The sequence below is a fragment of the Erythrolamprus reginae genome, chromosome 1 (genome assembly GCF_031021105.1).
Source record: "Erythrolamprus reginae isolate rEryReg1 chromosome 1, rEryReg1.hap1, whole genome shotgun sequence".
Lineage (NCBI taxonomy): Eukaryota > Metazoa > Chordata > Lepidosauria > Squamata > Dipsadidae > Erythrolamprus > Erythrolamprus reginae.
In genome coordinates, this window is record NC_091950.1 from 166,325,459 (window position 1) to 166,347,008 (window position 21,550).

At 38.3% G+C, this 21,550-nt stretch overlaps 2 protein-coding genes across 2 annotated transcripts in view; one reads left to right on the forward strand and one right to left on the reverse strand.

Moving 5' to 3' along the window:
* Window positions 1-21,550, forward strand: part of CCNT2 (cyclin T2) — a 365,293-nt gene that overhangs the window by 145,301 nt on the left and 198,442 nt on the right. The gene's annotated exons all lie outside the window — the stretch shown is intronic.
* TMEM163 (transmembrane protein 163) overlaps window positions 1-21,550 on the reverse strand; it is a 114,364-nt gene that overhangs the window by 8,848 nt on the left and 83,966 nt on the right. Inside the window, exon 6 of the mRNA XM_070731225.1 lies at window positions 7,968-8,079. Coding sequence (XP_070587326.1) covers window positions 7,968-8,079 — 112 coding nt within the window. The remainder of the gene's footprint in view (window positions 1-7,967; window positions 8,080-21,550) is intronic.

Below are 21,550 nucleotides of genomic sequence, written 5' to 3' on the forward strand. Positions count from 1 at the left end.
TTTTTTCTTGCTTCCAAAATTGTGCATATAAAATCCATGCGGCTGTAATAATTTATAATATATCTGTTTTCTTTACTAAAATTTTGTCTTGTGATTCCTAGTAGAAATAGTTCGGGTTTCGCATGGATAGTCTGAGAAGTAATTTGTTCTAGTATAGTTTTAAATTTTTCCCAATATTTTTGGGTGGTTTCACATGTCCACCAGATGTGGTAATATGTACCTGGTTTTTCCCTGCATTTCCAACATAATGGTGATAGATTTGGATACATTTTTGCAAGTCTAGCAGGTGGCAAGTGCCATCTGTAGAACATTTTATAGTGGTTTTCCTTATATGAGGTTGCCATCGTTATAGTTAGCAGTCCAAATTTTTTCCCATTCGTTTAAATAAATTGTGTACCCAAAGTTTTGTGACCACGCTATCATAGTTCCTTTAACTATTTCTTCAACAGTATCGTGTTGAAGGAGGATATTGTATATATTTGATATTTGCTTTTTTTGTGGACCAAAAATTATTTTATCGAGGGGGTTATTTTTTTGGAAGTCTGATTTGTTCTTATCTTCATTATATTTTGATTTTATTTGTAGGTAGTGTAACCAATCTACTTTAATACCTTTTTCCATGAGTTTTTGCTTAGGGATTAGTTCATTATTTTCGTTTAGTAGTTGGTCGTATGTTATAATTTTATCAGGGGTTAATGCATTCGGGTATATAATGGCTTCTGTTGGTGAAATCCATTTTGGGATGCAGAGGTAGTGGGGGTTTTTAATGAAGTGCCAGGTGTTAATTAAGGTTTTTCGGATGTAGTGTGATCTGAAATATGTTGGTATTTTATCTATGTCTGTCATCAGAAACTTGTGCCACCCGGATTGAAGGTCATAGCCTTCAAGTGTTAATATTCTAGAATTTTTAAGTATTATCCATTCTTTCAGTAGGTTTACAATTGAGGCATGGTAGTATAGTTCCATGTTTGGTAACCCAAATCCACCCCTTGACCTATGGTCTTGTAGGTCCTTAAGTTTTATCCTGGCCTTTTTTTTTGTCCATATGAATTTACGAATTTTTTTGTGTAAGTTTTTGAAAAAGGTCCTGTTTAGTTTAATGGGTGCAGTTTGGAAAAGGTATAGAAATCTAGGAAGTATATTGCTTTTAATTACAGCAATTTTCCCCATTATAGAGAGTGGGAGTTTCGACCATCTGCAAAAATCTTTGTCCATTTCATTGATTAGTTTATCATAATTGTCTTTCTTGATAGTGCTGCAATTTGCGGTAATCCATAATCCTAAGTATTTAACTTTTTTGGCGGTTTTTATTTTAGTGGATTCTTCTAATTTCGATATCTGCTGTTTTGTCATATTTTTTGTTATCATTTTTGTTTTTTCTCTATTAATTTTTAATCCAGCAATCTCTCCAAATTTATTTATTTCATTAATTAGGATAGGTGCAGATTTTAAGGGGTCTTGTACAATGAACACCATGTCATCAGCAAAAGCTTGAAGTTTATAGTGTTCATTTTTAATTTTTAATCCTTGGATTTCCTTGTTGTGTCTCAAACTTATATATATGCCATCTATTTACAAACAACACAAAACTTCACAGCAATCCAAGTGAAAGCCACTTTTTCAACATGTCTACTGGTATGTAATTACCAGGAGCTGAGTTTGATCAAAAGAGACTTTAAATTTAAAATTAAGAATTTTGTAAACAGAGATTACCCTATTTTTCATATCTTGTGAGTGAGATCTTCATTTTCCAGAGATTCTATTCCATTCAATATAATGATGCAAAATTAGAGAAATCTGGGCTTAGCTATATTTAACTAAAATAGGTTAAACACATAGACAGCAGACTAATTACACAGTTCACTCCTTAATTTTGTTAATGGGAAAAAATAGCAGCAGTGCAATTATTACAAGCATATAATTAAAAGAAAAAAAGGAACATTCTCAGCTATTTGCCGAAACTAGAAGTCTGTTTGCTCTAAACTCAGAAATTAGGGAGATGCTACAGCCCTGGTTCCCAGGGGGAGCAATTTGATTTTTAATAGTGGCAATTGCAACCTTGTTTAAACCAAGTTAATGGCTTTTTAGGCTCCCTCCACACAAGTAGGAGTTCACTTTTTGAATAGTAAGAATTATATGTCGGGGTGGGGGGGGGAGATGAGCTATTTATTTATTTATTTGTTTGTTTGTTTGTTGATCATGGTGTCTCCCCTGCCAGGTAGGTTTGTTTGTTTGTTTATTGAATTTATATGCCAATTATATATTGTTTATATGATTTATAATTAGAGATGCTTAGGTGAGGCATGGGCAAAAAAAGTTTGGGAACCACTGTGCTACAGTCTTAGGAAAGGGTCTAGCATAAATGTCAAGAAGGTTTATGTCTATTTACTAAATTACATTTTTCCATGCAGAGCTTTGCTTAAAAACAGCAGAATATTCTTCTACATGTTGTAAAGCAACTCTTGTTTACCACATCCATAGTTTTTGCCAATAGTAAAATTAAATAAAAATCCACATCAGAAAATAATTTTCTGATATTATATCACGGTATATATTTTGTAGTAATGCCTATGGCTCTACAGCACTCGGGAGAATCAGTTTAAATCAGATAAATGTTTGCAGCTGCTCGTGTCCAGCATGGCATCTATTTCAGAAACAGACTTTTCAGACGGTATCTAGGGACAATCAAATACTGCTGAAAGCTCCAGCAGGGTTAATAGTAATAAATTCATATTTATTGCAAGAACTTTATAGGCAGAATCACTCTTTCAATCTTTTTCCTTCTCCATATCTGTCTATGATTATTTGTATTTATCTTACATTTCTGTACCACCATATCCCTCAAAGAGGAGCTCACTTGGAAACTTCTCCAGGGAGCCCTTTGTGTGTGAAATTTGTTCTGACCCAGCTCCCCAAATACTGTTAATATACTGTATGCAATAGGCTAACAATGTAAGTTTAAGACTGTACTTTTAAGAGACATGTGCTGGTTGGCCATAAGAGGGAGCCAATGATGTTCCTCTTGGGGGAGTTTATACTAGAGAGATTTATATTTGCTGTATGTATACTTGCAGTGTGCGATAATCTGGTTTGTAAACCATTATTAGACTTATATGTGTATTATATTGGAACTACTATTGTTTTGGCCTATCTGTATATAATAATATTGTTCTATTTTGTACTAAATCTGATTCATTGACTGACTAATCCTCATTGCTACATTAACTCTACTTAAAGATTGTTGAAGGTTTATTATATTACCTAGACATTCTAACAAATACGATAAACCCTCTGACATGAACTCAAAAGATTCCTTTCTTAGGAATGCTGGCAGCCCCAACAAAAAGTTTATCTCACCAACTAACAAGTCAGGTCGGAAGATGAATAGTTTACTGTTACATCTATTCATCTGCTTTTCATCTCCAGAGCTAGAGTGGGGCCTCACCAATAGCAGTAGCTCTTCCTTCCCCAGGATCAGCCCACACCTTTCCACTGTTCTCCTCTGCCTTCTGCCGCGGGTCAGGCACTGGACCCAGCTGCTTCTTCTCTTCCCTATCAACCACCTCCAGTCCTGGGAGCGGTTGATTCTCCATCTGAGGGCTGACGGATGATCCAGGCTCTGCCTCTGGTCTCTCTCTGCCAGCTCCATTCTCTCTTTCCCCTCAGAGCTCTAATGTTGCCCTGATGCTGATGCTGATGGTGATCCTGACTCCCACGCCTCCTCCTCCTCTGATTCAGCTGCTAGAGGGGTCAATGGCCAATAGGCCACAACAAAATCAGTATGATTATAAGCCTAAATAGCTTGGAGTTGAGATATTTAAAAAGTCAAGACCCCCTTACTGAACCTGTCTATAATATATTTTAAAGCATCAGAGCCTCTGACATTGTCTACCAAATAGAAAGCCCAGCTTGGAAAATATTCAGACAGAACATTTTCAATAACAAAACCATAACTCTAGAACACGGGTGTCAAACTCACTGCATCACGTTACCGTCACTTGACATTTCATGACATTTCCCCCCTTCATGGATCTGGGGTAGTGTGCCCTTCACATGACACCACTGCTTTAGAACAGTCTCAAGGTAAGACTGTCTCCTTCGCTGGTCAGGTTTTAACGTGCAATAAAGACCCAGCTTGATTTTTAACTCTATGATGCGGCATCACTCTTTAAATTCTAATGCTAATTCTCAAGTGTTATTTTGTTTTCTGATCAGCCTTAATTTATATTTCATTATACTTTGCCCTAGATGAGTGGTAGAGCGGGGATAAGATTTATACATTTAATTAAGTAAGAAGACATGCTCTTTTTGTATAATATGCTGGAAATCATCAGGGAGCCAGAATAATAGAAAAAATATCAATTGAATAGATCTTACTTTCCTAAAGGCATCAGAAAAGACTTAAATTCATGTCTCCGGCAACCTGCCCCAAATTCATTAGCAGCAAAATCGTCACAGAGTTGACAGGGTTAGACCAGATTTACTGTGGAACACCAGAATCAAGCCTTCTATAGACAACAGTATAAACTTTCTAATCATAGAATTTTCTTCATGCCCTTTCAAGTCTATGAACTGTTGGCCATTCTTGCCTGGCCTTGCATATAGGAGACATCTTCTGTAAGTTGACATAAAGTTCCAGAAGTATCCTAACATAAGGTCACCTTAGATCAATGATGGCAAACCTTTTTATTTGCATGCCTAAAGAGAGAGTGCAGGGGGGATGGCATGCCTGTGGGCCCACACCCATTATTCCATGTGCCAACCACATGCGACCCCCCCACACTCCTGGCACACAGTGGCATGCCTATTTTTCACTCTACCCTTGCTTCAGAGCCTTTCTAGGAGCTGGGGAAGATGAAAACAGCCTTCCCCAAGCTCCAGAGTCTTTCAAGGAGCCTGGGGAGGGCAAAACAGCCTAGCACCCTCCAGAGGCCTCGGGAGGTCAGAAATGGCCCATTTCAATTTAGGAAATGGGCCATTTCTGGCCTCCAGAGAGCCTCCAGGGGGATGGGGAAGGCCAGTTTCACCTTCCCCAGGCTCCTAGAAAGGCTTTGAAACCTGGAGAGAACAAAAAACCCGGACCTTCTGATCCAACCAGAAGTCAGCAAATGGGACATTTCTGGCCTCCAGAAGACCTCCTGTGGGGGAGGCCATTTTCACCCTCCTCAGGCTCCTAGAAAGGCTCTAGAGCTTTGGGAGAGCAAAAAAAATGCCCCCCCCCAAGGCTGAAAACAGGCTGTTTCCTGACTTCCAGTGGGCCTAGAAGGCCCAAACATCACTGGCCAGCGTGCGCATGCATGCTAGACTTGAATTCCTATGCCCACAAATGCTCCATATGCTACTTATGGCACATGTGCCAACGATTCACCATTATGGCCTTAGATTGTAGAGAAAGAGATGAGTTACAAATACTCCAAAATGTCCAGTTGGCTGATTATCACATAGAGCTGCAAGAGTTTTTCCTTCAAAGCAATGTATACGTTTATTAATTAAAAAATAATGAAAGGAATAAGAGCTGGCCAATGTGTCACAGATTTTTTCATACCCAAGTGAAGGAGATCCTGTAAAATTTGAATCAATAAGAAAGGAGTCTCCCTTCTAATTTCCAAGAGTCTCAGGGCTGATGTCACATAAGGGGGCAGAGTTTTCTGGCTACAGGATAGGGCAGAAGCTTGGTAATCGGGTAGGAAGTATTCCGATTTGCATTTCTGTTAGAGAATTCAATGAAGATGCCCAGAGTGCCAAAGATGTATTTTTCAGTTTCTGTGGTCTAACAGTAGTGATTAAATATTGATGTTCAACTTTGGTATGTCTGAGAAAATTCAAGCTTCACACTGCTATCTGCCCAAATATTAGTAAATATATGAATCTCAGGATTCAGGATTGGTAACCTAAAAATTTAATTGATAGAACAGCTCTGTGAGATAATGGCTGTGCCAACTGAATTAAATTTATTTCTAAACAATTTGCTTGTGTGTTAAAATGTGTTATTGGATTACAACTTGTTTCACAAATTAACTTTCCAATGTCTTGGCTCCTGAAAAAAAATTTCATTTTCATTTGGAGTAGGAAACTTACTAGACCCTTGACAAAATTGAACGGGTCCAAAGACGGGCTACAAGAATGGTGGAAGGTCTTAAGCATAAAATGTATCAGGAAAGACTTAATGAACTCAATCTGTATAGTCTGGAGGACAGAAGGAAAAGGGGGGACATGATTGGAACATTAAAATATGTTAAAGGGTTAAATAAGGTTCAGGAGGGAAGCGCTTTTAATAGGAAAGTGAACACAAGAACAAGGGGACACAATCTGAAGTTAGTTGGGGGAAAGATCAAAAGCAACGTGAGAAAATATTATTTTACTGAAAGAGTAGTAGATGCTTGGAACAAACTTCCAGCAGACGTGGTTGGTAAATCCACAGTAACTGAATTTAAACATGCCTGGGATAAACATATATCCATCCTAAGATAAAACACAGGAAATAGTATAAGGGCAGACTAGATGGACCATGAAGTCTTTTTCTGCCGTCAGTCTTCTATGTTTCTATGTTTTCTATGTTTCATAAATATGATTACTCTTGCCCATTTTCTTTGGGAATTCTCTTGATGCATTCAATTACGCTAGTACCTGGTTAAAAACCACACATTATTTTTTTTAAAAATATGGACTTCCTTTGTACATGCATGAGAGACACGGTAAAGAATGAAATTATGCCTGTTAATGTTGCACTTCTCACTCAGTTTGTTTATCTCAGGTGAATACCTTAATTTGTCATGCAGAAAAAACACATCTTTTTATTTTTCACAAGAGATACATCAGTTGATGCTTCTTCTAAAAATTTGCAGAGGAAAAAAGATAATGTCACCAGAATTAAAAATTCCCAGTGAGAACTATTAGTCATTGTTGCTGAGAAACACAATAAATGATGTTGGCAACATGGAGAAAATTCCATGACCTTTATAAAATCATAGCTGCAATATTATTTTTGAAGGATTATTCTATTGTTGATGTTACTACTTTTATTTATTTATTTATAACAGTTATATGGTGCCAGTTTTAGCTAACCTAATTCAGTTCCAAACCATAAATATAGTTATAAGTAAAAAATCCAGTTTTTAAATTTGTGCTAAGGGCTTTTTTTATCCAAGTCCTATTTTTAAATTTTAATTTTAAAAGTGATTTATTGGCTAAAGAAACGTGTATATGTAAGTGTGTATCAGTTGAAATAGTAAAACACCAGATTTCTGAAAATCCTGTCACTGCACACATTAACATGATTTAAGAGTGATACAATTTACAGAATTCCTGAAGTCTGAAAAACAACAAGCAAAAGATAAACAGCAATTTCAAGCAAAATGCAGGTGGACAATTATTGAATCTAATAAAATGAACATGCTTAGGGTTTGTTTTTTAATGTTTGGCCAAATGTTGAGTGTGAAAAGTAATTTTGATTTTTACAGTCAATTTTGGTACAATGTTTTCAATTTGACTGAATGACTCGTTAAAACATTTTATCTGGCAATTTCATTTCAAAGTTTATTTTTCCATGTATTATTTATTTAGATCAGAGGTCTTCAAACTTGGCAACTATAGGACTTGAGGACTGGCTGGAGAATTCTGGGAGATGAAGTCCACAAGTCTTAAAGTTGCCAATTTTGAAGACCTCAAATTTAGACAAACTATTAGTGGCTTTAATAATGATCATAATTTTAGAGCAACAAGCTACAAGATTAGGTAGTCCCTGAATGACCTCTGTGCATAATGTTTGCTTCTAAATTATTTTTTTTAACAGGTGAGAGGACAAAAGGTTCAGTGAACTCCAAAAAGTTAACCAAACCTGTTATATATACATTAACCAAGTCTCCTCTTTGTAATTTCATCCAATCACACAGAACCGTCACTTACCTCTTAGTTCACTAGCCTTTGATTTAATAATATCAAGAAAGAAATACCTGTTTGCTACTTACCATCTGTTAACAATGCTCTGCTTGTAAGCACCTTTCCCAACATAAATTTGATCACTGCTAAAGCAGTACAAAGGATTCCACTTAAAATTGAAACACTGTATAGAAAGTCATCCTGAAAAAGAAAAGGGAAACGTTCTATGGCATTTTGCCACATAGTTCAAATAATAAACTTAAAGATAGAATAGTTCTGAATCAAAGTTCACTAAGATTGACTAATTGGTTTTATAATATATACAAACTCCCTCATTCTGGCAGACTTGGGTAGGATAACAAAGATAAAATAAAAATGGAAAACAATTACAAACTATTGCCAGCAAATACTTTGTCCAATTTAAAGCCCAAAAGTATGCTAAGAAAAAAACCCTGTTTTGATTTTGATTTACAAAACCTCAACAGAGTCTGAGCTGTTGACATTCAAATTCACTTGTTAATTAGGCAGCTTTACAAACTGAATGAATCTGTATCTTCAGAAGGTGCTCGACGAGGTGAACTAGTGATTCTCATAAAGTGGGAATCACTAGTTCAGGCGTCCTCTTGATAGTTGGACTCAATAAATCCTGGTACTGTATCACATAGGGTCTTGAAAGTAATAATAGCCCAGCATTGGGGCAAGAATTATGTCCTCTCCAAAGAGGCACCATCCGGACGTCTTCGTGACGTCAAAGCTCCGCCCATGGAATTCCCTATTGGGATTCCCCACCTCCTTTCCAGCCTCCAGATCGGCCAAAAACGCCACCGCCGATCGCAAAAATGGCACTCCGCCGAGCGGCACCGCCCGGATGTAACCTTCTAAAACAGCCGGGCGCTTTTCGGCAGCCTCCAGAACCCGAACCCAAACCCGAACTTCCAGAAGCCCCCCGGCTGTTTCACAAGGTGACAGCTGGGCGGCGGTGCTTCTCGGCGGCCTCCCAAACCCAAACCCGAACCCGAACTTTTCGGGTTCGGGAGAATGCCGAGAAGCCCCCTGGCTGTTTTAAAAGTTGACAGCCTGGTGGCGGCGGCCAACAAAGCACCATTTTGCGGAGTTCATAAGCCAAAAAAAGTTCGTAAGAAGAGGCAAAAAATTTCCGAACCCCAGGTTCGTATCACGAGGGGTTCGTATCACGAGGGGTTCGTATCACGAGGTACCACTGTATACTGCTCTAAAGATTGGTGTTTGAAAAAGGGTAATTTATCCTTCTGAAAAAGGCAGTATTTCCAACTAATCAAATTATGAAATAATATGTTCTTTTTTGGCATAGATTTTATGATATTTTACAATGATACAGAAATATTATTAGGGCACTTCTTTCTAAATTTTTGTTTTTCGTGCTAATATAGTATACTACAAGAACTTTTGTAAAGCAGTGGCATTTAAGACATTATCTTAGATTTTTTACTATTGTAAGATATTACATTATATTAGTCTTTGGAGTCTTTTTTCTGTTTCATTTATTTTAGCTTTAAGTGAGGGGCTAGCATTGTTTCTTAATTATTATTTAGTACTGTGTGATTTTTTTCCCCCATGAGTTATCTTTGTATTTTATCTACCATATTTTTCAGTGTATAAGACACAACACAGTATAAGATGTACCTTGGTTTTTGGAAAATAGGGCGTAAATCTGCCAACCACGTATTTATCTAGCTAGCATCTCTCAGCATATTATTTTATCCTCTCGTTAAAGCTTTAAAAACCTTCTTCATTGCAAGTAGCAAGGAAAAAAAGCCTACAAAGACTTAGGGCTAGAAAACTCTTATTCAGAGGGAGTACCAATGAAAAAAGGCTGGGAAGAGCGGGAAGATTGTTAGAGTTTCATTGGGGCTGGGGAAAAAAGCTTTGAAAAAGCTTTTGAGTATATTCAGAGTATAAGATGCACCCAAATTTTCAGCCTCTTTTAGGGAGGGGGGAAAAGGTGCACCTTATACTCTGAAAAATACAATATTTTTGGTAAAAAAATTAATATATTCTGAAAAAGAATAAAGATTAATAATATGAAACAAAATAACTTTTAAGATAAACAACAAGTGTTAACAAGGAGAATGCTATAATTTTTAGCAGCTGTATGAATTGCAATCACTCTGGAAAGCAAGATGCCTCGTTTTTAATACCTTGCTAGGTGGTGCCACACACAGCCAAGTTAGCTTGACAAAGACTTGACTTTAGGCATGGGAGGAGGGGGACGAGAGAGGTATCTTGCAGATGAATATTTCAATAGAAGACATCTGTGTGCCTCTGGAGGAAGCAAGAAAATCGATCTTTCTCTGCAAACCACCACCACCCTGCACACACCCACAGAAATAATTCACATTCAGAGCCAGCAGTTGCAGAAAAACAAATCTGAGATCTTGGACACTATAGAGAGCAGAAGATCCAAGACTCAAACCTGGGAAAAAAGAATTGGTTCCCTGTCGCTTTCTTTCTTTCTGCCAGGCAGACAACAATATGTCAGGGCTTTAGCCACTTTGGAACAGAAGGCTATGGAGAATGGGGAGAGAAGCATTTTGTGCCAAATCACACACACACCTGACAGCTGTCTAAATTTACGCTTTCCTACTAATTGCGTCTAACGCAAAGGTACTCTGTTTTTTCTGACAATTGCATTAAAAAATACTGCTACATGACCCTTTCATATTTGGTGATCAAAATATTATTGACAATTTGCAGCTTCTTGATGTGCAAACCAAGGATTGAACAAAGAAGAGGAATAAAAGAGAACACAAAATAAAGAGAATTCTGGTTTCTGGCCCAAAGGCTGTCAAACAAACAACCACACACCAGAACATGTTCAATGAACTATTATTAACACTTCTGCATCAGAGCTGCTGACTGCAACACCTGCCTGCTTTTCCTAACTCTCTCTGCAAATATCTCACAGGTATTTACACACACAAAAATTAAACCGGTCCTCTTTCTATTCTACTTTGGAAAATGAACAGCCTGCGACTGAGTACGACTAAGGTCATGAAGTTCTGGAGAGTTTAAAAACACCTCTCATCCAAATTTTTGATATCAGCCAAAGGGTCCAATGCAGAGATGAGAGAATATGTCCACAATCTCTGGAAACAGTACAAGAGCCCTAGGAGTGAATTATTACTTTTCAGAATTAATTCACCTCCCAAAAATGATGAGACATACTTTAATTCAGCGGTAAATGAATAAAATAATCCTAGCCATCTGCTGCCATATCCCTCAGGACCTTTCCTCTCTGATGCCACATATCTTCTTGATATTGCTTCTGAAAATCATTAAACAGGGCAACAAATCCATCGACTCCTATTGTTCATTGCTTCACTAGACTATTTTAATTAGAACAGCAGTGCTGAATTACAACCAGAAGATTAACATTTAAACACTACCATAATGAGAAAAAAACATTTTTATTTAAAATAAATTTAACATTTTATATTAAACATATAAATTTTATATAAGTGCATGTGTCTATGATGTATATTTCTTTAGATATTTACATGTAAATATGCCTTTATTACCCCTACTGTTTATTTGAATCAATGCATCTACTTTGAATATCATACAGCATCAAATCAATATAAAGATAGTCCTTAACTTAAGATTGTTTGTTTAATGAGAGTTTGAAGTTACAATGGTCTTGCAAAAGGTGAAGTTGCAACCATCGTACCACCCCTATAAACAAAGGACAAAGTGTTTGGACTGTGATTGTTGCAGCATCTTGTGGCCATGTGATCACTATTTGAAACCTTCCCAGTTAGCTTCTGACAAGCAAAGTCAATTATGGAAGTCAAATATTTATTTATTTTATTTATTTATTTTGTCCAATACACAATGGGGGTTTTAGTGGGTATATATATATACACACATAGTAAAATACATGATGAAGGTTATAGAGGAGATACTCATAGTGAAATATATTTAAGAAAGAATAGAAAAGAAAATATAGTAATAGAACATATCGATGAAAGAATAGAAGAAGAGATATAGGAAAAGAAGGAAGGTATAGGAGATATAGGAAAGCAATAGGACAGGAGACGGAAGGCACTCTAGTGCACTTGTACTCGCCCCTTACTGACCTCTTAGAAATCTGGATAAGTCAACCGTAGATAATCTAAGGGTAAAGTGTTGGCGGTTTGGCGATGACAGTATGGAGTCCGGTAATGAGTTCCACGCTTTGACAACTCGGTTACTGAAGTCATATTTTTTACAGTCAAGTTTGGAGTGGTTAATATTAAGTTTAAATCTGTTGTGTGCTCTTGTGTTGTTGTGGTTGAAGTTGAGGTAGTCGCCAACAGGCAGGACGGTGCAGCATATGATCTTGTGGGCAATACTTAGATCTTGTCTAAGCTTCCTAGGCCCAGGTTTGAAAGTCTAGTCTCGTAGGGTATTCTATTTCGAGTGGAGGAGTGAAGGGCTCTTCTGGTGAAGTATCTTTGGACATTTTCAAGGGTGTTAATGTCTGAGATGCGATATGGGTTCCAAACAGATGAGCTGTATTCGAGGATGGGTCTGGCAAAAGTTTGTAAGCTCTGGTAAATAGTGTGAGATTGCCAGAGCAGAAGCTATGTGGGATTAGGTTTACAACTCTTGAAGCCTTCTTGGCTATGTTGTTGCAGTGGGCTTTAGCACTTAAATATTTTGTTATTAGTATACCGAGGTCTTTAATCAAGTGGGGATTATCTGTAATAATTTGATTATTCAGTTCGTATTTGGAGTTCAGATTCTTCTTTCCAATGTGTAGGACAGAGCATTTGCTAGTTGAGATTTGGAGTTGCCATGTTTTAGACCACTCAGAAACAGAGTTCAGGTCTTTTTGGAGAGTAGTTGTGTTATCGGTGGTGTTGAAGAGTTTTACATTGTCGGCGAAGAGGACACAGTTGCTTGTGATGTAATCGCAAAGGTCATTGATGTAGAGAATGAAGAGCGTTGGTCCCAGTACACTACCTTGGGGAACACCGCTTTTAACTGGGACGGAGGGGTAGATATGGTGCTTCCTATTTTGACCAATTATTGTTTGTTTGACAGGAATGCTGTAATCCAGCTATGGAAGGATCCTGAGATGCCATAGGATTTGAGTTTTAGGAGTAGTTTGTCATGGACCACTGAATCAAAGGCTTTGCAGAAGTCGATATAAATTGCATCGATAGATTTCCCTTGATCTAGATGAGTTGTCCATATATTTTTGCAGTGGAGGAGCTGCAGGTTGCAGGATAGGTTTTTTCTGAAACCAAATTGTTTGTTAGAGAGCAAATTATTAGTTTCTAGATGGAGAGTAATTGATTTGTTTATAATTGATTCCATGACTTTGCATGGGACGCAGCATAGTAAAATTGGTCTGTAGTTATCGACAAGAGAGGGCTCTCCTTTTTTGAAGATGGAGATGACCATTGCTTTCGACAATAGCTTAAGAAGTGTGCTGGTTCTAAAGGATTTTTCAAAAAGTATGCTTAGTGGTTCAGCTATGGCAGAAGAGAGCTTTTTTAGGAAGCACATAGACCATCTGATCTGACTGATAGAGAAGGTTTAAGGTCACATAATGCTTTTTCAACTTGGTCCTCAGTGAAGTCTACTTGGGTTAGGTCATTGAGGGAGTTTGAGATGCGATTGATGAAATTGGGGAATGAGCCATTGCTGTTAACAAAGACAGAGCCAAAGAAAGAGTTGAGAAGGTTGGCTTTGGATGAATCATCATGGTATTCTTTGTTGTTGGGTCCTTTGAGAGGTGGGATAGGTCTAGAGTCTTTGAGTTTATTGTTGACAAAGTTGTAGAAAGCTCCATTAGATTTGGTGCGTAGGGGGTTTTCTTCTTGTTTGCTGTAGTAGTTGAGGCATTCTGCTTTTATTTGATTGCAAATGCTTTTATATCAGCTTTTGAAGTTGGAAACTTGTCCTTTTTTGTTTTTCCTTCAGAGAGATTTTTTTCTTGTTTGCTTAACAACAATTGAATAACCACGAGGGAGTAGTTATGACTTATGGATTCTGGGGTAAAAAAACACAAAGTTCCTGGAGCACCTGAAGATTCAAGTTTAAAGCTTTACAAAGGATTGCCTTGGAAGTTAGGTTAATCTAATATTTATTGACTGATGTGTTTGTTTATTTTTACCCCACCTTTATTACAGATGGTCCTTGAGGTACAACAGATCGCTTAACAAACACTCAAAGTTACAATAGATGCCAAAAAAGATATATGACCCTGTTTCAAATTATAATGGCTGCAGCACCTGCGGCTATTCACCGTTATGATTGATTAAAGGATTGTTCCAGCACCACCACCCCCTCTCCTATTGCACTTACCTTTTGAAGCTCTCCAGATCTTATATTGGGGAAGGAGGCTGGCTAGACAAACCGCTTCATTTTGATGCCTTAACAAGATCTGCATAGCACTGCAGAAGCTTCTGAATGCTGCAGAAATCAACTGCAGCACTGTGCAAATCACATCAAAATGGATTGCTTTATTATCTGGCCGCATGATACAATTCTGCAAGTGGTGGCTGTACCAAAATGAAATTTAGCTGCTGGAAACATGATGACTGCTTCCAGAATCATGCCATGAGACTATGCAATGAAGCAATCCATCCCAGTCCTCTGGAAACCCTTGGAGCTCTTCAAAAGATCAGAAAGGAAGAAGATGTTTGGCCCAGGTGGGGTGGGAAACAGGCCCAAGCACTGGAAGGACTCTCTGGGAGTGAGAAAAGACCTCTTGAGACCCAAGGTGTGGAAAAGCTCATGGGGTGGGAAGGCCTGGGGAAGGCCAGGGAAAGTGGATGTGGGTCTGTACTAGGTCTCTAAGGGTCTAAAGCAGCGGTCCCCAAACTACGGCCCACAGGCCGTATGCGGCCCACTGAGGCCATTTATCCAGCCTGCGGGTGCGTCTGTTGGCCAGGAGAAACCCCTGTGGGCTTTGAGCCCTGCCTGGCTTCTCCGGCTGTGTCCAGGGACCACGGCAATGTTCCCTGTAAGGCGTGCGGCCGCGCACACGAAAACAACCCCCCACGCAATCTTTTCCAAGGGAGCTGGGTGGGGAGTGGCAAGGAAAGTGCAGGGAAGTCTTGCATCAGCCGGTTCCACTGCCAGCCCACCATGCGCCTGGGGGTGTGTGGGGAGGCTGAGCACTCCACCGTGAACTTCAAAGAGGCCCAGCACTGGCCCATCCGCAGTGGGTGGTGCCTGGGGCACAGTGGCTCCCTCTCCTTCCCCACCGCCTGTGTCTATTGCTGGCACCTCCTGCCAAGGTGGGGATTGTGCCCGAAGGAGAGAGAGAGAGAAATGGAGAGAAAAAAGAAAAGGGAAAGAGAAGGGGAAAAGTGGGAGGGAAAGAGACATGGAGAGGAAGGAAGGAGGGAGGAAAGGAAGGAAGGGGGAGAAAGAGAGAGAGAGAGAAAGGGAGGGAGGAAGAGAGATAGCAAGAGAAGGAATGAGAAAGAGAGAGAGAACAAGAGAGAGAAAGCAAGAGAGAGAGAGAGAGAAATCAAGAGAGAGAAAGAGATAGAGAAAGAAAGCAAAACAGAGAAAAGGAGAGAAGGAAGGAGGGAAGGAAGGAGAAATGGATAGAAAGGGAAGGAAGGAAGGAAGGAAAGAAGGAAGGAAGAAGAAATGGAAGGAACAAGGTAGGTAGGTAGGTAGGTAGGTAGGTAGGTAGGTAGGAAGGAAGGAAGGAAGGAAGGAAGGAAGGAAGGAAGGAAGGAAGGAAGGAAGGAAGGAAGGAAGGAATGACTGGAGGGATGGAGGAAGGAGGAACATTTGGGAGGGGGGTGTAATTTTTTTTAAAATTTTCTCTCAACATACATTCAAACAATACGGTGTACCATCTAATTTTCCATGAATAAAATGCGGTATTTTGTTAGTAACTAATATCAATCATCAAAAAAGTTGCAAAAAGTTTTTTTTTCTAATGTTGTCATACAGGTACATACTTTTCTTCCTTCTTTATACATTTTTCTGTAAACCAAGAAAACCTTGTATAGCCAATCAGATGTTAACAAAAGAAAATTAAAAACAAAACATAAACATACATGAATTTCATACTTCTTCCTCCCCTCTAAATAGTACGTTCCCATTTTGTTTTTTACTTTAAAATAAGGTATGTGCAGTGTACATAGGGATTTGTTCATAGTTCTTTTAATAGTCCGGCCCTCCAATAGTCCAAGGGACAGTGAACTGGCCCACTGTGTAAAACGTTTGGGGACCCCTGGTCTAAAGTAACCCTCCTCGTCTTACTGGGATGGGAAGTTAGCTGAGCTGAGCTGAGCTTCACACAACAACTGTTGCTATATTCAACTGTAATGGGCAGGGTCCATCATATATGTTGAGGATTTATTGTATTTTTGTAAACAACTCAAGGCAAAGAATATACCTAATCCCTCTTGCTCCTTCTATTTCCCCCATAACAACAACCCTGTGAGGAAGATAGGGCTGAAACTGATTGACTGGCCCAAAGTCACCCAGCCAGCTTTCTTGTCTATGGTGGGACTAAAATTCACCATGACCTGTTTTATAGCCTGGTGCCTGAACCATTTAGAGCAAGCTGACTTTCCAGTTGATTTCTAACCAGATAGAAGTGATGAAATATTTCTTTTTGGGTCAAATATGCAAATATTTCTATTATATTTAACTTAAATTTTCTTTTCATTTTAAACCTCAAAAAAGGCTGCATTTGTTTCTAACAATGGTTAGATAGCACATGGATATTGCTAGACTTGCTAAACTAAGTGACCCAAAAGGAAGAAAAAAATGGTTTTATAAGATTATTTTGCATTCTGTTTTTTTCATAAACTCTCACAGATGCTGGTTGCAAGGAAGACTCCATATGGTAGGGATGTAAATTTTCGTTTTCAGCACAAGTCGGCTAAATATGCAACTGGGATAAATAGAAAGATATAAGCGGAGCCAAGGCAAAAATTAAAGTTGGTTTAATTGATAACAGAATTAAATTATATAATAGCAATGTTCATTTATCTCTTGTGCAATAAATGTATTGTTTTTCATTAAGGTTTTTAGGTACAGAAGCAGAAAAAATATTTTAAATATTTTTACTAAATTGTTATTTTTAAAACATCTTCTATTGGAAAAAATTGAAAACAAAACATGAATATTTATATTTAGGTGGATAAAAATAGAGATAGAGAGAAAGGCAAGACTTGGTTGCAAGAACAAAGACAACAGTATAAAATAATATTCTATTTTTGATCATAAAATATTAAATATCAGTGGGAAGTCTTGCTAGCATCAATAATTACTTTTCTTCCAATAGACAGTATTTTGCAACTATGCTTCATTCTCAAAAGGATATCTCTAGGGAAGGAGCTGCTCTCTATGTTGCTTCTCTCTGTGTTTGTGTGTTTAGCCTACGGATATTTTCCTTTTAAACACAATGATGCTACTTTTGGCTACTTCATCATCATTCCAAGCCTTCTGCCACAAAACTTTAAATTTTAGGGAAAATCAGTGCTAACCTTTCCAAAAAAAAAAGTAAAGATCAAAAGACAAAAGGACACTAACAGATTTTAAAAAAAATACCTTCAATTCCATGCACATTTGGAAGAGAGATCATTTTTATTCTACATTACTCATTACGGTAGGGATGTACAGTTTTGGCTTTCTGCACAAGTCAGCTAAATATGCAGCTGGGATAAATAGAAAGATATAAGTGGAGCCAAAGTAAAAATTAAAGTTGGTTTAATTGATAACGGAATTAAATTATATAATAGCAATGTTCCTTTATCTGTTGTGCAATAAATGTATTGTTTTTCATTAAGGCTTTTTAGGTACAGAAGCAGAAAAATTATTTTATATATTTTTACTAAATTATTATTATTCTTAAAACGTATCTTCTATTGGTAAAAAGTGAAAATAAAATGTATGAATTTTAGCCTATGGATATTTTCCTTTTATATACAATGATGTTACTTTTTTGCTACTTCATCAACATTCTAAGCTTTCTGCCACAATACTTTAAATTTTATGGGAAACCAGTGCTAACATTTCAAAAAAAGTAAAGATCAAAAGACAAAAGGACACTAACAGATTTTTTTTATTACCTTAAATTCCTTGCACATTTGGAAGAGAGATCATTTTTTTTAATCTACATTACGTATTTATTGAGATGTATTATGAAATGTATTAATCTTATCATACATTGTGTCTTATTAGTAAATATATCTCAATACTTTCCTAGGTGTACCGAGATGTATTTGCCAGAGGGTTGCCATAGAAACTATACAATAAAGATCAAACAAGATCAGCACTTTGCTGGATGGGAAAAAAATCCTAATAATTGTTTCATATAAGTCGCCATTGTGCCTGGATCAAGAATTACAGCTTCTTTGAAAGACTGGTTTATAAACAGCCTATAATTTTTAAAAAGATTTTATAAACATAAAATCACATTTAAGTGGCAGAGAACCTACTATTTCCAAACTGTCTAATGCCCCTGCACAATGAATGGCAAATGTTGTTTTCATGAAGGGAGAAGAAACATGTATTTGAATATCACCAAATTATGAAGTAGAAACTTTCAGCCTACATTCCGTCTTTAATTTTTAATTCTCAGCCTTTGCACCGGGACACTTAAATGTTGTAAGGTGGAGAATAGTGAAACTTTGATTATAAAAAACTGTAAAGTCTTCTACACGTGGGATCTACACTGAAAATCAAAAGCAAGTCTATCAAAATATTGTGATGATCCAAATCCATGCCATTTGAGAACCAGTTTGATATAGTGGTTGATGCATCAGGTAAGAAATCAGGACACCAGGAATTCTATTCACACCTTAGACCCAAAGCCAACTTGAGCCATTCACTTCTTCTCAGCCTAGAAAGGTGACAATGGCAAACCACTTTTAAAATTTTGCCAAGAAAACCTCAAGTACTAATCCAGACAATCAACACTTACTTAAAGACACAAAATGAGCAAAAATGTCCCAAACAAATGGCAAATAATCAAAAGGTGAAGTTTTCTATGGACTTGCAAACCTGTGTTGACACAATATCAAAAGAGATAATACAAATTACAGGAGATTCATCTGGGAGGGCCCTTTTTAGGAGATGGGGAAGGCCATTTTTGCCTCCAGAGCCTAGGGAGGGTGAAAAATGGGCCTACCAGGCCCATCGGAGTTTGGGAAATAGGCTGTTTCAGGCCTCCACAGGCCTTGCCGGGGGGGGGGGGCACGGGAGGCCATTTTTGCCATCCACAGGCATTGAATTATGGATGTGAGCACTTGCACAATAGCACTCATGCTATGCTTTTGGCACCCAAGGAAAAGAAAGTTCAGCATCACTGCTATATGGCTTATGATCTGAGTATGTTTTGAGAATGCATGCTAATTGTGGAATATGCCACTTCAGTGAGGTCTTTGAAAAAAAAGTAGGCAGCAAGTTCCACCTCTGAGAGGCATGTTGACCTCGGAAATATGATGGCAAACAATCTTGATGATGGCTCTCTAGAATAGCTTACCTCTAGAGATAACAATGGCTCCTTCCCACTTAATATCTCATGCAGCAGTGAAGAGCTGGTCCTTCTGAAGGGCCTTTCAATATAAAGCAGCTACCATTGTTTTGAGGGAAATAACACTCGTATATTTATTTAAAAGAGAGAATATGACTTTAGACTGCATTATTTTATGGATCTTTGGGGCATATATTTATATTACTTTAATATTAATTGCTGTAACAATTACTATAAAATATTAAAACTGTATACTTCTCAGAGTCTTATTTATTCGAATGACACAGAAACTTACATAAACAAGCACTGTATATTCATTAGATATATTTCTGATTTTTTTTTTTACTTGGCACTTAAAAAAAGGATCAAATTTGTATTTTTTTTAAAAAAAACCATTTTAATCATATTTTATTACCAAATGCTTTTCCATAAATCTTAGGACAATTCATATAATAATGAATATATGAATTTTAGACAATCAGGTAATCATGCCACTTGCACAAAATGTCACAACTGCAGGCTCCTGCCCACTGATCTTTCTTCTTGTATTCTTAGCACTCCACTAATTCTTCCCTCAAGCTGTCACATTATTAATTTTTTCCCTTGACATAGCGGGACATTTGTTAGAGGGGTCCTCTTGAATGTCTTTAAGAGGAGGGTACTTTTATTTTTAGCTATATTTTTAATGAAGTCATCATGTGACACAGGTGACCAAATAAGTCTTGTAAGTGTCATGCATAAATAATCATATCAAAATATCTTTTACTGAATAATTGTGTCCTCCTTTGTTGTAATAGATGAAATACATAAATGATTTGTTTTGTTCCCTACGGGAATGAAAGCAGGATCCAAGCATATTAAAATTGTATGCAATATGCAGATGCTGCCTATATTGCAAACAATTACTGATTTAGTCAAATTTAATTGTTTAATCCTGCACGACTGGGGAAAATTGGAGTGAATAGTTGCCAGGCTAACATTTACAAACACTGTCCAAACTTTTTCCTGCTTTTGGAGGTATAGTGTAGGAAGTCTGTTTTCTTACCTAAAGTACTTTTGAATTACTTGCCTATTTCTGTGGCATTGTTGCATAATTCTGCTGTCTTACAACTGCTACCGAGACAAGCCAGAGCAGTAATGGCAAATCTTTTTTTGTCTTGTGTGTGAAAAGGGTGTGTGTGCAGGCCGCCGATAGACCGGTATTACTGGGAGTGGTGTCACGGGCCCGGCCAAATTGAAAAATGGGGGGGGGGGCCGGCGCCCGCCAAAAACTCCCCAATCCCGATTGCGACGAACTCTGCCTATGCGGAGCTTCTCCGACAGCAGCCCCGCACCTTCTTCCCACCCCCGCGAGGAAAGAAGGCAGGGAGGCCGGCAGACAGGCAGGGAGCCCCGATGGCAGCCGCGGAAGGAGGAGTCACCGCAGGGGTGTCTCGGCCCTCCGGAAGCCATGCCACGCTGCTGGAGAAGCAGAATTGAGGAAGCCGGGAGAGGGCTGAGCCTGGCCGGCTTCTCTGCCGGTCTTGTGTCCCCCGGAGGATTGTGAGGGCAAGAGAGCCGCGCCTTTCGGCCTCCGGAGGTGCTGGGCTGTGGGTTCGGGGGGGAGGCCGTGAACACCACCCGCCACCCGGAGCCAATAGCTTCTTTTGGGCGGGCGCCGGCTTACTCGCTTGCATTCCTGCTGCTGGCGCTGGGAGCAGGTAAGCGCGAGGGGGAGGCAAGTGGAGATCCAGGTCCCTCTTTTCATGCATCCGGTCAGTGAGCCTTTCTTTGGAGTTGCCTTTTTTTTCTCTCTCTCTCTCTTTTTTTCTTTCTTTCTTTTGTTCTTTCTCTCTTTCTCTCTTGCTCTTTCATTCTTTTTTCTTTCTCTTGCTTTCTTTCTTTCTCTTGCTTTCTCTCCTTCCTTCCCTCCTTCCATTTCTTTCATTCCCCCTCTCTATTTTTATTTCTCTTTCATTCTCTTTCTTTCTTTTCCCTTTCTTTCTTTCTTTCCTTCTTTCTTTCTTTCTTTCTTTCCTTCTTTCTTTCTTTCGTTTCTTTTTCTTTCTTTCTTTCTTTCTTTCTTTCTCTCTTTCTCTCTTGCTCTTTCATTCTTTTTTCTTTCTCTTTCTTTCTTTCTTTCTCTTTCTTTCTCTCCTTCTTTCCCTCCTTCCATTTCTTTCATTCCCCATCTCTCTTTTTATTTCTCTT